Raw genomic sequence first — 15,888 nt, forward strand, 5'->3', positions numbered from 1 at the left:
TTTTTTATCTAAAAAATACGGCATCCTCACACTAAAGTTGAAACTCACTGGATCCATTGTCAAAGTGAGCACTCGGGTAGCTAATAAATTGCGTTTTAATTGATATACATGCTGTATGTCGGTCTGGTGCACATGTCACAAGTTTACAACAAAATAATCGTCAATATTTTTTTCTCTTTGTAACACAAAATTTCTTTTACTTTGTACATTTTTGTGAAGTTTTATAAACTTATTAATGTTTTAAATGTTACTTTGTTGCACTTTTGAAAATTTGTTATCTAATGTATTTTAATTATCTAAAAAACGAACTTACCAATAATTACCATAATAATATAAAAATGTTGGAATTAAATTTTAACCTTTAAGCTACTCACAATTAATGATTTAATCATTTAAATTATTATTTTTAGTGTGTTAATTCCATCTTACATATTGATATCTTATGTATATCAATTTGTAAGAAAGAATAAAAAATAATTTAAAAAAGAATCTTTAAAACATACTTTTCTTCAAAAGATAAATAAATATCGAAAAAAAACGTACTAAAAATGAAAAATTTATTTTGTTTTCAAGAAAATTATCTTAAAAAAAAATTTCTATTTATGCATAAATAAAAATAAAATTAGGGGGCGCACTCTAATTATAAATTCGTTGTATATGAGAGTAGCGTCCCATGCTTTTATTTTTAGTCATGCATAAATAGAAAATTATTGAAAAGTAATTTTCTCAAGGTTCTCCTACGACCAATCTAGACTTGTGACGTAGAGTTGTAACGCACAGCAAGTAATAGCAACATAGATATCATACGACGCTTCCAAAATAATGAGAACAATTGCAGAGGCACCATGATTCACAATGAATGTTGAAATTCATGAATATCTAGAACTTCCGATCGTTCGTAAGATTATGAGACAGCGCAGTGTTAAGTACCAAAAATGACTTAAAAATCACGTCAAGCAATCTGTCAATTTAGTAACCAATCTGCTTGACAACAGCAGGGACGTCCGAAAGTAGAAACGTCTCCATGTGCTTGACTTAGGGGTTACTACATGACAGGTTGATAAATGACAACGCCAAATCTAGTGATGTTATTCTTGTTTGACGATTATTTTTCTTTGGTTTGACTATTTATTTGCTTATTGTTTTTTTCTACAAATATTTTCTTGTTACGGACTATTAAGTTATGGCAGAAATATTTTTTCTAATGGACTTTAAGATTACTTATAACTATTATTATGAATCCCACTTATTATGGGAGTTCCTTAACAACCTTGTATCATGTGCTTGTAATCAAACGACTTACGTTTCCACTTAAGGAGACGATTGTAAAAATACTGGTTGTTGAAAAAAAATTAAAAAATAGAGTAATTTTCTTGAAAACAAGATTCCTTTTTACTTTTTTAGTTTTTTTTTTTTTTTATGTATTAAAAGAATTTTTTTTTTCTACTTCTTAAAAATAATTTTTTTTCCTAATGTGTACGTTGCAATCTGTTCAACGTGTGAATAATATACAACCTCTCACCGTGACCTAGTGTGATGAGGGTGATTTATGACCTCATGTAAATGAGGTCTTGTACAGACTCAGGCCAACCATTCCTGAGTCCGCAATTAAATTTTGAAAATTTTGCAAAAATGTTCATATACGTCATGTGTTTTCATGTCGGTGTTTGAAATTCGGGTGCAAACCAAAATTCACAGATGTCTATTGCCAAGTATTCAAATTCGTATAAAAGTAACTAGTTTTTAGTAGGATTTGAGCCTCACAAATTTCGACTTCAAAAATCATCTGTTAAACAACTGATTTGCGACGATGAGTTAACCACTTTACCCGCCTGGTGAGCTAAACCATATTTGAACAAATTAAATATTTATTTTACCATTTCTTTTTTGTCCAGATATTAACCTGTTTTTTATTACTTTTTGTTTTATAAGTTTATATTTTTAGTTGTTTTAATTCTTTAGCAAACAAGAAAAATATTTATATGCAGTTTTATTCTATATTATAACCTGTAGAATTAATCTTCATTATTATAAATGATACCAGTTATATATTCCTAAATCATATGATTAACGGAAATTCATTTGAAGGTAAAGTTACACTAATTATATTAAAATCTGCTTCAACAGTTACGTGATTTTTTCATACGGAATCGACAGTAAAAATTAATCGGACCGATAGCTACATTTTATCTATTCAATTCCCTTTTTCAAGATGTTCTCCATGTTTCTCCAAAACTAACTTTTTATACATACATAAACTATAGAAATACATCAAATTAAAAATGAAATATGCTAATGACATCCGAGTTACGTCCCTGTTTAAAATGTACCATTCTATGACGTCGAGAAATGAGTTTAATTAAGGCTGCAAGATTTGAGGACATGGTTAAATTACTGTAAGTTAAAAAAATCAGGTAAATAATAATAATGAGAAATGAGGTAAATATATGGTAGTCGAAAATACATTCGTACCTAAATGTCATTAATATCATATATTTCCACTACAAATCCAAAACGTATTTATAGCGGAAATACCTATTTATAAGTTGTAGTAATGCAAATACCTGTATAGCCGACACGAATATATTTCATGTCGGCTAAGTAAATAAATCGATAGTTACATCACTGAAAACTATTTATAAACTAGATGCAGCCTAAAAGTGAATGTGAACTGATAATATTTATCAACAATAAACAACTCATAAAAAACAAAAAAAACGATAATTAATTTTTAATTTTTCCTTATTTGACAATTTAGGTAATACTTATCACGAAACAAATTTAAAAGGTAAATCTCCTTAAAAGTTATAATTACCATTACAAAGAAGTTTATTTTACTTATGTTACATTAAATAAATTGATGTTTACCCGAATAAATGCTCGTTAAAATTGTGGGGATCTATTTATTTCAAGTGTTAAAATAATTGAGTTTATAAAAAAATACTGTTGTTTAAATTTTTTTTATTTTTATGGTCGATATTGCTATTACATCATTTTGTAAAAGTACTTACTGTACTAAAAATAAAACCTCAGAATAACAAAAAGATAAATTTTGTGATCATATTTATATTGGTTAATTTTATGAAAAAAGGGAATATAATTTATTTTGTACTAATAAAATATTGTTATGTTACGCAGTGCCTCCGAGTATAGTGGATAAAGAAACAAGCACAGATATGGTTGTCCGTGAAGCCGTCAATGTAACGTTAACATGCAAAGCTGTTGGTTATCCCGAGCCGTACGTTATGTGGCGACGTGAAGACGGTGAAGATATCAACTACAATGGAGAAAACGGTAAGAGATATATAATTCATTTTCTTTATCATGCTGTGTTTTTTCTTCCAGACATGATTATTTCTTCCTTATAACAGAAAAAAAGACATACAACTATGCATTTATTTTGTTGGAACGAACGCAAATGTTCACTGCTACGAACGCAAACGTTATATGTATTTATATGCGTAACGTATTCATAAAGTAGCCTACATTAGAAGAAAACCTAGCTTTGGTCTCTTAGGTACATAATAAATAGGTTTTAATGTATGAATATCATTGTATGTTTTTCTAGTTCAAATTGTCTAAGTTTATGACAAAACCTTTTCTAAGAATTTCGACGTGAAAATTTTGTATACAGTAGATTTTTATTTAAGATTTTTTTTTTGTTGCTACAGTTAATAATATGATTATTATAGATTTGTCCTCTAGTTATTTAGGATTTCTCGACTCATTATGATTCAGTTTTAACGTTATTTTAAGGTATCACAGCAAATATAATTTCATTAAATTTAAAATAATTTAATTTGCTTTAAACAAATTTTTTACGCTTACAACTAACTGTACAGGACCTATAATTTTCATATTTTTAATTTCGCATCTTGCAATTTCTATGATAATATGATAATTATATTTCAAAGTAATTTACTTTAAACCGTTGAATTAAGTTTTCATTTCATATAATACTACTGGTAGTATGGTTTTTGTATTATATTAGCGAATTATAAAAAGTTACATAAAATCTCTACATTACGGATGCGAGGGTGTGCTCCAGTACTAGAGCTGAACCAGTCACAACTAAGCTAAATTTACCTGGATACGAGCCATATATCACATTTAAGTATAATTTGTTAGATAAAGGGTTGAGTAAAAGCTCCTTCATATTTTAAAACAAAATTAAAATAACAATGTTTTTATATTTCAAAAGAACTTTATTAAACCAAATAGGTGCCGTATTGATTGACGATCTTTCTCCATTTTTGAGGTTAAATAAAAATCCCATCTTTGATTTTTTATGAAAAACTGCGATGAACTCTGCAGTAAACTGTGATAGGCCTCTTTTGAAGTCAACTGTATACTACTAAGAGAGTTCTGTAGTGACCAAAACGAATATTAGTCTGATAGAGCAAGTTCACGATTGTACGGCGGATAGAGCAAGTTCAGGATTATACGGCGTAATTCTCTCAATTTTTGACGGGTCACCAAAATGTATTGCGCCTGGAATTGTTGTAATGAAAGAAGACACCTTTTTTTTATCAATTCTGATTGCTTCATCTGATCAATTAAAGTAATATTTTCAGTTGTTGACAGTACAAATTAGAATCAATCGTTTGACGGGGTGGTAGGAGAAGCTAACGAAAAAGTCCTTTCCTCCCACACAGCATCAGTTTTCTTGGCCTAAACCCTGCTTTTGCCACAGCTTGTGAAGCTCCATATCGTTTCGACCATGTTTTTTTCCATTCATTATTGTCTTACATGATCAATTTTTCATCACCCGTAATGAGTTTCAAAAATAGTTGGGTTTCGTTTTATTATGCAACGATAAAAGTAAATATTAAGTTTTTTTGTATCTAACCTTCCTTTAACGATTTAAAGTTTTTTGTGGCCGATGTTCGTTACTGATATCATGACTGCTAATTTGCTAGTTAAGCTCAATTTTTTCATGATTTTGTCACTGACTTTTTCATTCATTTCCGAGTTAGATCATTGATCTAAATATTTCTAGATTAATACTAAATGAGATTTTTGAAATTCTGATACTGCATCATATCCACTACATCACAATTTTTTCAACAGTTTGAGTTCCATTCTTCCTTTTTAGTACAAACATTTCAAATTATCGAATTTCTTCTTTATTTTCAAGAGGAATGGCTTTAAAATGAATCACCTAATATAATCATAATCCCTTTTAAACATCCTCAGTGAAATACCAGATTTCAAACTCAATCAGGTTTTGCCATATTTGATTAATATTATCAGTTATGCGATCCTAAAGCCATACCTAGAGAATTTGAAGAAACGTTTACCGTATGTTAATAAATTTCATAGTTGAAAATAATTGAAAAATGACTTTATTGGAATTTTTAAATCATTTTTAAACTTTTAAATTTTATTTATCTTTTGTATAACTGTTCTAAACGTTGAAGAAGAATATAAAATGAAGGTATATTGAAGAAGAATATAAAAAGGAAAAAGTCAAGTATTTTGTATAGGTAAACAACTTTAATGGCTTGTTTATTTCTTAGTTAGTTAAAGTGAAATATGTGAAATAAATAAAAAACTCGAGTCACTTTTTAGTCTGTAACAAAGAAAAAAGTACCCAATTATTACTGTACTTTTACGTTTTATGTTAAATGATTTTGAAAATACGTCGCTCATGCATTTCTAGAGTTTTTGAATTAAGCCCAACATAAATTATTTTGAATATCATTTGAATAGTAGGATGCTAATCATTTGCTTTTTTACAAACAAGAATTACGATTTACAAAATTTACAAGAAGCCTCTGCTCATGAATTATTTTTATGTATTGTGAAAGAAATTTATTATATTGTATAGCAAGTTTACCCACTTTCCTGTAGAATAAATTATGTGCTGGTTATATATATATTTTGTTTTCTTTCTTAAATTAATATTTTGCATTTTTAAGTCGTGGTAATAAATTATTCTATTGACTAAACTATATGATAACTCTAAATAAAATAATAACAGTTAAGAAAGGAAAAAAATTACTAGTTTCAATGAAACATGCAAATTCCGTTACCGATGAAATATTTAAAAGTAAATTGGGAAATTGTATCATGGTTATAAAACCGTATTTCCTTAACTGAAAATTATATTGGCATTTTCCCATATTTTCCTAACGTTTAATTATAATTTCAATTATATATCTTATTAATAGTTATTCTGATCTGCCATATATTACAGTAGAGTGAAAAGATTATCGGTATACATGCAAATACCAGTTAGTGTATAGCTTCTTTTCAAAAATGAAAAATAATCAATTCTCTTTTATCACAGTGTTATGCAATAAGTTAAGTTGAGTTCTCTAACTTTTCCAAAATATCTCATGCTTTTTGTTAAATCCTTATTAACACAAGAATAAAGCATTTAAATTATTTCGGTTTACATGAACGTATAAGAATATCTCTTCTCATAAAAGAAAGATAAATTTTTCATAGCAAGCTTCATTAGATACATCGCCTTTAAGTGGACTTCTACAGATTATTATAAAAAAAATTGGGAAGTTTTTCTTTAATATTAGCTGGGTACTAGCTTTTTATTTTTTTGTAGCGTTTGAAAATTAATTATTTAGAAAATAACAAGCGAAAATAAAACTATTCGCGAAACTGAGTAGGTCAGGCTTCTTTTTTATTTAAATGAAAAAATGAATTTACCAAAAAAAATTAATAAATCAGAAATAAAAGTTAAATAAAATCGATCTATAACGCGAGAATTCTGTACATTGTGTAAATTTTAAGAAAAGAAAATTTATAGAATATATGTAATTTTAAGAAAGAACATATTAGTATAATATTATCGGGATTGTAGATGTGTTTATTTTGTAATATTTGTTTAGCGTACTTTGATTTAGGCAAGTTGACTTTCTCTAAGTTTTTAATATGCATTGGCTAGAATAGAAGAAGAACCTTTATATTTATAGGTCGTACCTTTATATTCTAAATTGCAGTCTTCACACTTCAAACTATAGACTCCTTGTTTATCTATGATATTTGTGTTTTTCGAGATTGCTATTTTAGTATGATTGTTATTGTTTATAAGATTAATTATTTTATTGTTAGTGGTATATGTTGTCTTTAGATTAGACTTTATACATTTTATCAAAATATAAGTGTACACATGCAAATGTAATTACCGCTACAGGCTTTCTAGTCCTGCCAGAACCGTTGTATTTGAATTTTTAAATGTGATAATTTTTAATAATAAAAATATATTGTCTAAAAATAATGAGAAAGCAAAAAATTCTAATAAAAAACCAATAATATAAAAAAATTACAAATATTGTTTAAAAATAAATTTAATTAAATATATAATTGTGTTACCCGTTATAAGAAACTTTAAGTCTTTATGAAAATATTATAATAAATTAATTATGGATAATAATTTTTTTTTCATTTTTGAACAGTTTTTTTAATTTAATGAAAAATAATTATTTATAGTTAGTTATTTGTTATTATCTGTATAATTTGTTATTATTTCTATAATTTCTAGAAGATGATTTATATTTTAAAAGCACAAGAATGAAGAAAGTTATAATAACAGATACAAAAATAAAATGTTATAGAAGAAATTAAGGGATTGGAAATGTTGATTTGTAGAAAGGACAAAAAGAACTTCATGTAATATGGAGGCAGGAGGAAAAGGATGGGCGATCACGTGGAAGTCGTAACATTAAACTATCTGTGATCCAAGGGAAGGAGCCATTAAAGCTCTTCTTCCATTTTTGGGCTGGTTTAATTATCCGGATGGCTGGTTCACCGCTCGATAGGGGCTTTGGGGCTCATATTAGAAACAAATTACTAGACTTCTTTAGACCACATGCGGCCTTAGGCCAAAACAATCACATTTACATTGAACCAACTTCGACTCAAACTAAGTTTATTTTAGTGGTGAACTAATTTTTTCAAATATCAACTGCACCATCGGCTAAATCATATTATCATATTTTTATATTAAGGAAATAAGAATGATAATTTTTTTTTCACTGCAGTATATAATTAAAATACAACTGTTATGAATGCAATTAAATAAGTATTATATTTTGGTATTGATACTATCATTTGAATTCCATCGGACAGTGACTGATTGGTTCATCTTGGCCGTTACGACTCTGTCAGAGTTACTGTATGATTATTTTTATTTCCGGTTAAAAGAATTTTTAAATGAAGGATTTAATTACCTATGTATTTCTGTTTGGGGCTAAATTAAAGTCAAATTATGACTTGGGCTACTGGAAAATGTTAATGTTTGAATTCTTATTGAGTTACCAAGGTATTTTACAGTATATAATATAATATTTGTATAGAATAAGGTAATATTTGTATAGAATATAATTGCGAAAATAAAAAGCACTTAGTTAAAAAAAAATTGTTTTTGTATATTGTTTGTTAATGTAAAATAGTTGGTAAACGTATTGTCGTAAGATAAAAACTGATAGTAGGTAAAATAATAACTACCAGTTTTATCTATAATAAATTCTATTTACTGTTGCTTATGTTTAACGCTCTGACTGACAAAACACATTTCCTCAAGATAGAATTTCTTATGTGCAATTTGTGTTTGGTAGGATCTAAATGATAATAAATAAAAAAATTAACTTAATTTTAAGGAAAAAAAGCTGTTGTACGATTATACACTTTCACGGTTTGCTATTCACAAGTAATTTTTAGCTTATATAACGGAAGTAATTCCTTATACAAAAGTAGTTCTCCAAATTTAGTGAGTAATTTGGACGGCGTGGACAAGTAATACTAATTACAATTGTGTCTAGGTAAAATAATATTTTTTTAAGAAATTATTTTCTTTCAGTTTACGTATTTAACTACAAAAGTAAAAATGATTATAAAACCAGCTGCCACATTACACTGATGTGTTGATTCAATTTGTATACCGCTATTTCTTGTATTTAAGGTTAGTTATTTCTATTAAAATGTCAGTATTGCAGGATTTAGAAAGGCTTTCAACAAAACTCCCAACTTGAACGGTTCTTTGCTACAATATCGTATTCGCCAGTGAACTTTGGTAAGAAATACCTTCATTCAATCTGAAACCGTTTTATTCGAAAGTGGTATCAGATTCTTTAGCCGAGGAAATTGAGGAATTCACCAAGGAATGGATTTAATTTCCTTAAATGTTTCAGTATTTTATTTGGCATGCATTTACTCAAAAAAACAACCGTTGACAAGAATAAAAAATTATTTCAAACAATTTTTTCAAAAAGTGATTTATTTGAATAATTTAACTTAATTTATTCCTACATAAGAAACAGTGTAATGACCGATAACATTTCTTAACCGTAGATAAATTTTATTGTAAACGTGACGAAACCTGACCCGGATTCCTGAAGCCTTCCAAGAGAAAGGTTGAGATACAACCTCTTCTTTCGGAAGTCGTTCATAAAATATATGTAACATTAATGTCTATAAATATAAGTATATAAATACTGATATACTTATATATATATATATATATATATATATATATATGTATGAAAAATATAATTTAGGATTTTTCTAATGACCAATTAATACACCTAAATTAAACGTGGCGATTGACTTGTCCAGTATTAAACCACTTAACACACCGGGTTGGTCTAGTGGTTAACGCGTCTTCCCAAATCAGCTGATTTGGAAGTCGAGAGTTACAGCGTTCAAGTCCTAGTAAAGCTGGTTATTTTTACACAGATTTGAATACTAGATCGAGGATACCGGTGTTCTTTAGTGGTTGGGTTTCAATTAACCACACATCTCAGGAATGGTCGAACTGAGAATGTACAAGACTTACACTTCATTTACACTCATACATATCCTCTGAAGAATTATCTAAACGGTAGTTATCGGAGGCTAAACAGGAAAAAGAAAGTATTAAACCACTGAATGAATTACAGAAAATCTGCCATGACGCGGAATATTTTTCCTAGTATTTTTTAGACTAATACATTTTTAATCAGGCGATGATGAAATTTCGTACAAATTCTCATGAGAGGTAGCTGTTAAAAAAAAATATAAAAACAAAAGTCAACATAATCATTTTAATATAGGTATATAATCAGCTGAAAAATTAGTCGCCTTTTTTAATTAATTGTTCCTTTTCTATAACAGTAAGTTAAATTAATATAAATCATTGATAATGTAAATTAAATGCAAAATAAATTAAATGATATTACACTAATGATGATACAGTGTAAATTAAATCTAAGGTAAATTAAGAAAGATGTTACGTAAATGAGGTTACGAAAGGAGCCAACTGAAATGTAAAGAGCCCAGTGAAGCCGACAGGAGCCGAGTGGATCCGGAAGAAGCTGTGTGAACTGTACTGAACCGCTGAATCAGCAGGAGCCGAATGTGAATCCGACAAGATCTTTAAATTTTAAAAGTGCTAATTTAAATCAAAATTGATGTAACTTATTAATAGTGAATTTTAAATAGCACGAATGAAACCTAAATCTACACACCCACGTTCTTCAGATCAATCAAAGTTTCGGGTTCTGTACTGACCAAACTGTTTCTTTGATGAAATTTCAATACATTGGCATTTTTAAAAAATTGAATAGACTTTCATTTTTACTTATAATTATTATTCTCACCAGCATAAGTTTAATGAACACCGCTGTGTTCATTAACCTATTGGACTTCTTGGACCTCGCTAGGTCCAAGAGACATCCTGACTCCATAGGGTAAGACACCCTTCATGTGACGGTTTCGGTCGCCACGCTGCCCCCTCCATACCCCTTATGGCTCCATAGCCCTTATAGGCTTTACCGGAGTCCATCTTCAGTACCTCAGCATTGACATCCTTTGTCCTCAGCCAGGATGCCATCAATGCGAATACCACAAGCAACTTTCCTATCGGTGTCCTACTAACTAACATAAACTCCAAACAAAATACATCTAGACAAGTCTCAAAGAACACTGAATAGCTTTCTAAGAACGAAGAAAGTGATCCCTACCTACCCGAAAACCAAAAATGAGTTGGAAACAACGAATCATAAAACGCAGCGCAAAAACATTAAAAAAAACATAATAATACAGCAAAACAGTAACATAATACGTAACTAACGAAAAATAAACAACCTATAATCAAACAAAAACAGAAATAGCAATAATTTAATAAGCCACAAAACCAGATAACAAAAAATCAAAAAATAAACACAAAGAAAGAAAGTCCAAGTGGATATCAAACCCCTTCAGCGATCCTTTCTTTCACCAAATATGTAATAAAACGTTTTACGATCAACCATTCGAGCCGGCTTTTCCAATTAACACGCAGATCAACTGACATCCTAACCCCGTAGGGGAAGACATCTGCGTAGTGACGTTCCGGTCGCCACACCACCACCCCCGTCCCCTGATCGGCTTTAACAGGAGTCGTCTATCACCTTCTGACTTTTTACATCTCATAGTAAATGCCTTGGTAGACATTTATATCGGTGATTTATTAACTCAGTTTTGGCCTTCGTTGTAGGCTTCATTCGGACATCTTGAATATCCTACATCGTTTCCCTCTGAACTAACTAACCGAGTTCCCGGACGCACGAACCCCGCGCCAATTTCTACTTTTATTGAGACAATTTCTGTGAATGTCTCGAAATTCGAGGCAAATTTAAACAAAACATACTCCCAAAATTGTTACTAGCAACAATGAAATTTAGTCCTAGTTCCATTACTGAACTCAAGTTTGGTTCGTACCCCAGACATAGGTTAAATTATGGACTCCGGTCTGATCTACAATGGAGAAGTGGACACTCCACTCAGCTCTATCGCAGAGTCCGCGTGAATTCATTTGCTTAACCATCGTCGAGATGCCGCTACACCTCACGGCTACATGGGATCCATGCCCTCGGCAGTCCAGTTGGCATCCCGCCGACAGTGTCGTATGCTCATCCTAATCTCCCCTCGTCAAAACGTCACTACAGCTCACGGCTGCATGGTAACCAGAAATTACAGATGACCGCTTTGAGCTCAACAGCCAATCACAGAGCAGCATTCTGATCACGTGACTTAAACCACGCCCACTTTATTTTAAAGAAAAATTTGCATATTATGCAGATTTTTACAGACAAAATTCACATATTTCACACTCTTTCGCGCGCGTCATTAATGATTCTTTATTTTTATATGCCTTCAGATTTGCGAGATGCCGCAAAATACATTAAATTTATAGATCAAACAGCTGGCTTGATGATAAATGTATCTATATGTAGATCATTCATACGAATTAAATAATATATATATATATATTTTATTACAACATACGAGATCGTGTGCATGACATCATGGGGATTCCCCCAGCTGTAGCATTGACATTTGTTCGCGCATGCGCAATAGTATTTTTCATAACGAATATAATATTATACAATACTTTTCTCATTTACTATATAGACGTCATAGATTGTAAACGTGCGTGTTTATAAAATGATTGCTCAACCGCTAAAAAACGATATAGATTAGCTATCTGTGACGCCAATTTTTTGACGATTTTAGAAAAGGCGTTTAAAAAAAATTTAATCACATTATTACAAAAATGGAGACAAAACAAATAAAGATATTTATTTATTTTTAAACAGTTAAAGTAATTGCGTTTTCAACATTTTAAAATCGCACGTAACAATTGACGCTGTAAAATTTAATCTATTATTGGAATGTACATATGAAAAAAGTCGCAACAAAATCGATTGTCAAGACAATGCTTTTAATATTAAAAATACACCCGTATATAATTGTAATGATTTATATTAAGTTATAGACGAAGTTTGAAAAGCTATTAACTGAAGAATCCGAATTTCAAGGTAGAGGCAGCGGTTGGTCTTTAGTCAGTATCGACGGTTTAATGTTGCGTATAAATAAATCTAAACCGTTACGCGGTTCTTCATATATAGATTTACCCGATAAAATAAAACATAAATATGATGTGATTAATGTTAACAATGAAGATATATACTGCTTTAAATGGGCTATTTTATCGAAACATGTTACTCCCAGTAATAATCCGCAATGCTTAGATGAACGTTATACAATTGATTTAATAAGTACATATACATGTTTCTATAAATGTATATACGCTGACAGATGATGATGATGATGAAGTTAGACCTTTAAAAGTTTGCGTAATTGAAAAACCAAACCATTTTGATTTATTATATTTAAAGAATAATGATAATTCACACTATTGCTATATAAAAGATTTTTCACGACTAGTTTGGTCTCAATTAACAAAAAATAATCACACAATAGATATACGCAAACGTTGTTTTACATTCTATTATAAAAATAGAAATAGCGAAAACAAATGAAAGCTCATTTAAAACGATGTATTTACAATGAACCGGCACATATAAAAACACCAAAACCGGGTGAAAATATAATAAAATTTAAAAGGTATGAAAATCAATTTCCAATCCCTGTTGCAGCGTATGCAGATTTTGAATGCATGTTGAATCCGGCACCGTATTATCCAACACATACAAAATCTTACAGTTAAACAACACACATGCACGAACCGATGAGTTACTGACTGTATTTCGTTTGTCACGAATCGGTTTTCGATAAAATAAAACAAGTCCTCCCACAAGAACCTATACTTTACAGAGGCGAAAAAGCGGCTGAACATTTCATAAATGTTCTCTACCCTATCTCGCGAATCAAGTTGCAGATGAAATGATACACGTTACAATGACACCGCTTTCCATCGATGAACAAAGAAAATTTGACAACGCTAAGCGATGTGAAATGTGTCGCAAACCTTTCGGAGGGAAAGTAAAGAAAGTTAAAGATCATTGCCATTTCACCGGTCGTTATCAAGCCACGTTATGCTCTAAATGCAATTTACGCAGACAAGCACAAAATACCATACCATTACAATACCATTGTATTTATTTACAATTTGACCGGTTACGATTCGCATTTCATTATAAGAAAGCTGGATTATGATGAGAAAATATAAAAATCATACCTAAAACCACCGAAAATTATACAATGTATATGAAACAGATGTTTGATATTTTAAGCGTAAAATTCGTAGACACTTTTCAATTTAGGGCCTCGAGTTTGGAAAAATTAGCGGCCAATTTACCAAAACATTCATTTAATCACGTCAAATAACACTTTACGGTAGACGATTTACCAACAGTCACAAAAGAGAGGGCGTGTATTCGTATGAATATACTTATTCGTGGTGAAAATTGGATGAAACACAATTGCCGACGAAAGAAAATTTTTATAGTTCGTTAACCGATTCGCATATTACCGACGATGAATATAATCACGCGAAAATAGTTTGGGATCATTTTAAATGTAAAGCGTTGGGCGAATACTGTCTATTTGAAATACGATGTGCTGTTGTTAGCGGATGTTTTTGAGAATTTCAGGTCGTTATGCCTGCGAGAATATCATCTTGACCCCGCGCATTATATTTCAGCACCCGGCTAGCTTTCGACACCATGCTATATAAAACAAATATAGAATTGGAACTGTTCACAGACTTCGACATGTATATGTTTATCGAATCCGATATCAGAAGCGGCATTTCAACTTGTGTGCAAAAACACGGCGTAGCAAATAATAAATATCTGTAAAACTATAACCCCAACGCCACTACTAAATATATAGCTTACGTTGACGCCAATAACTTGTACGGATTTAGTATGAGTCAGCCTTTACCGTACGGCAACATCAAATGGAAGGATAAAGAGCATTTTAATCGAATTTTAGTTTCTATAATGAATCATTCTCACGATACAGATATAGGATATATATTCGAAGCCAACAAAACGTATCCGATACGTTTGCATGACCGTCATAACGATTTGTCATTTTTACCCGTTTCGAAACTGCCGCCTGGTTCAAATTGCAGAAACTTATTGACCACTCTCGACGATAAAACAAACTACATGTAGTGCTCTACCACTATGTAGTGCTCAAGCAGGCTATAGCGAATGGGTTAATTGTAAAACAAGTGCACAATATATTGTTCTTTGATCAGAAAGCGTGGCTCAAGAGCTATATAGATTTGAGTACCGATAACCGCAAGAATGTCGGAAACGATTTCGAAAAAGACTTTTTCAAACTGATTACAATTCCGCCTTCGATAAAACGATGGAAAACGTAAGAAATTACAAGAATTTTAAACTGTTGGTCGACGAAATCAAAATATGAAATTTAATCGCGAAATCAACCTTTGTAGACAGGATAATATTCAAAGAGTCTTTATTTGGCGTACAAATGGCCAAAAATACGGTGCATTTAAATAAGCTGATTTACGTGTGTTTTACGATATTGGATGACAGTAAATCTGTAATGCACGATTTTCATTACAACGTTATGAAGCCAAAATACGGGGATAAAATCAATTTACGTTACATGGATACGGATAGTGTAATCTACGACATTTTTACGCCGACATGCGAGGCGATGATCTGTTTCAACATTTCGATACGTCAGATTATCCGAAAGACCATCCGAATCGTTCCGTGAAAAAAATAGTACTAGGCAAATTTAATGACGAAGTAAACGGTAATCAAATCGTTAATTTTATCGCATTGAGATCGAAAATGTACATCTTTAAAATAACAAACGATAAAATTACAAAAAAAGCAAAGTATGTAAAAAAATATAGTTCAAAAGAGTATTACGTTTGACTATTATAAAGCATGTCTTGACGATTCAGATTTCAAAACTTACTGCTTAGAACGAATAAACACATGATAAACAGAGTAGTTCAAATAAATCGGCGCTGTTGAACTATGACGACTAAAGGGTGGCTATAGATAACATAAATACACTGGCTTGGGGTCATTATAATATACCGTTAGAACTGAGACGTTTATATAAAAAAATATTAAAAATTAGCCTACATCCATTTTACTAGCCTGTTAGATT

The 15,888-nt window shown here is 30.6% G+C and overlaps 1 protein-coding gene across 1 annotated transcript in view; it reads left to right on the top strand.

Moving 5' to 3' along the window:
• LOC142318316 (lachesin-like) overlaps positions 1–15,888 on the top strand; it is a 470,857-nt gene that overhangs the window by 346,696 nt on the left and 108,273 nt on the right. The window contains exon 6 of the mRNA XM_075354889.1: positions 3,139–3,294. Coding sequence (XP_075211004.1) covers positions 3,139–3,294 — 156 coding nt within the window. The remainder of the gene's footprint in view (positions 1–3,138; positions 3,295–15,888) is intronic.

This window comes from Lycorma delicatula, chromosome 1, assembly GCF_047948215.1.
Source record: "Lycorma delicatula isolate Av1 chromosome 1, ASM4794821v1, whole genome shotgun sequence".
Lineage (NCBI taxonomy): Eukaryota > Metazoa > Arthropoda > Insecta > Hemiptera > Fulgoridae > Lycorma > Lycorma delicatula.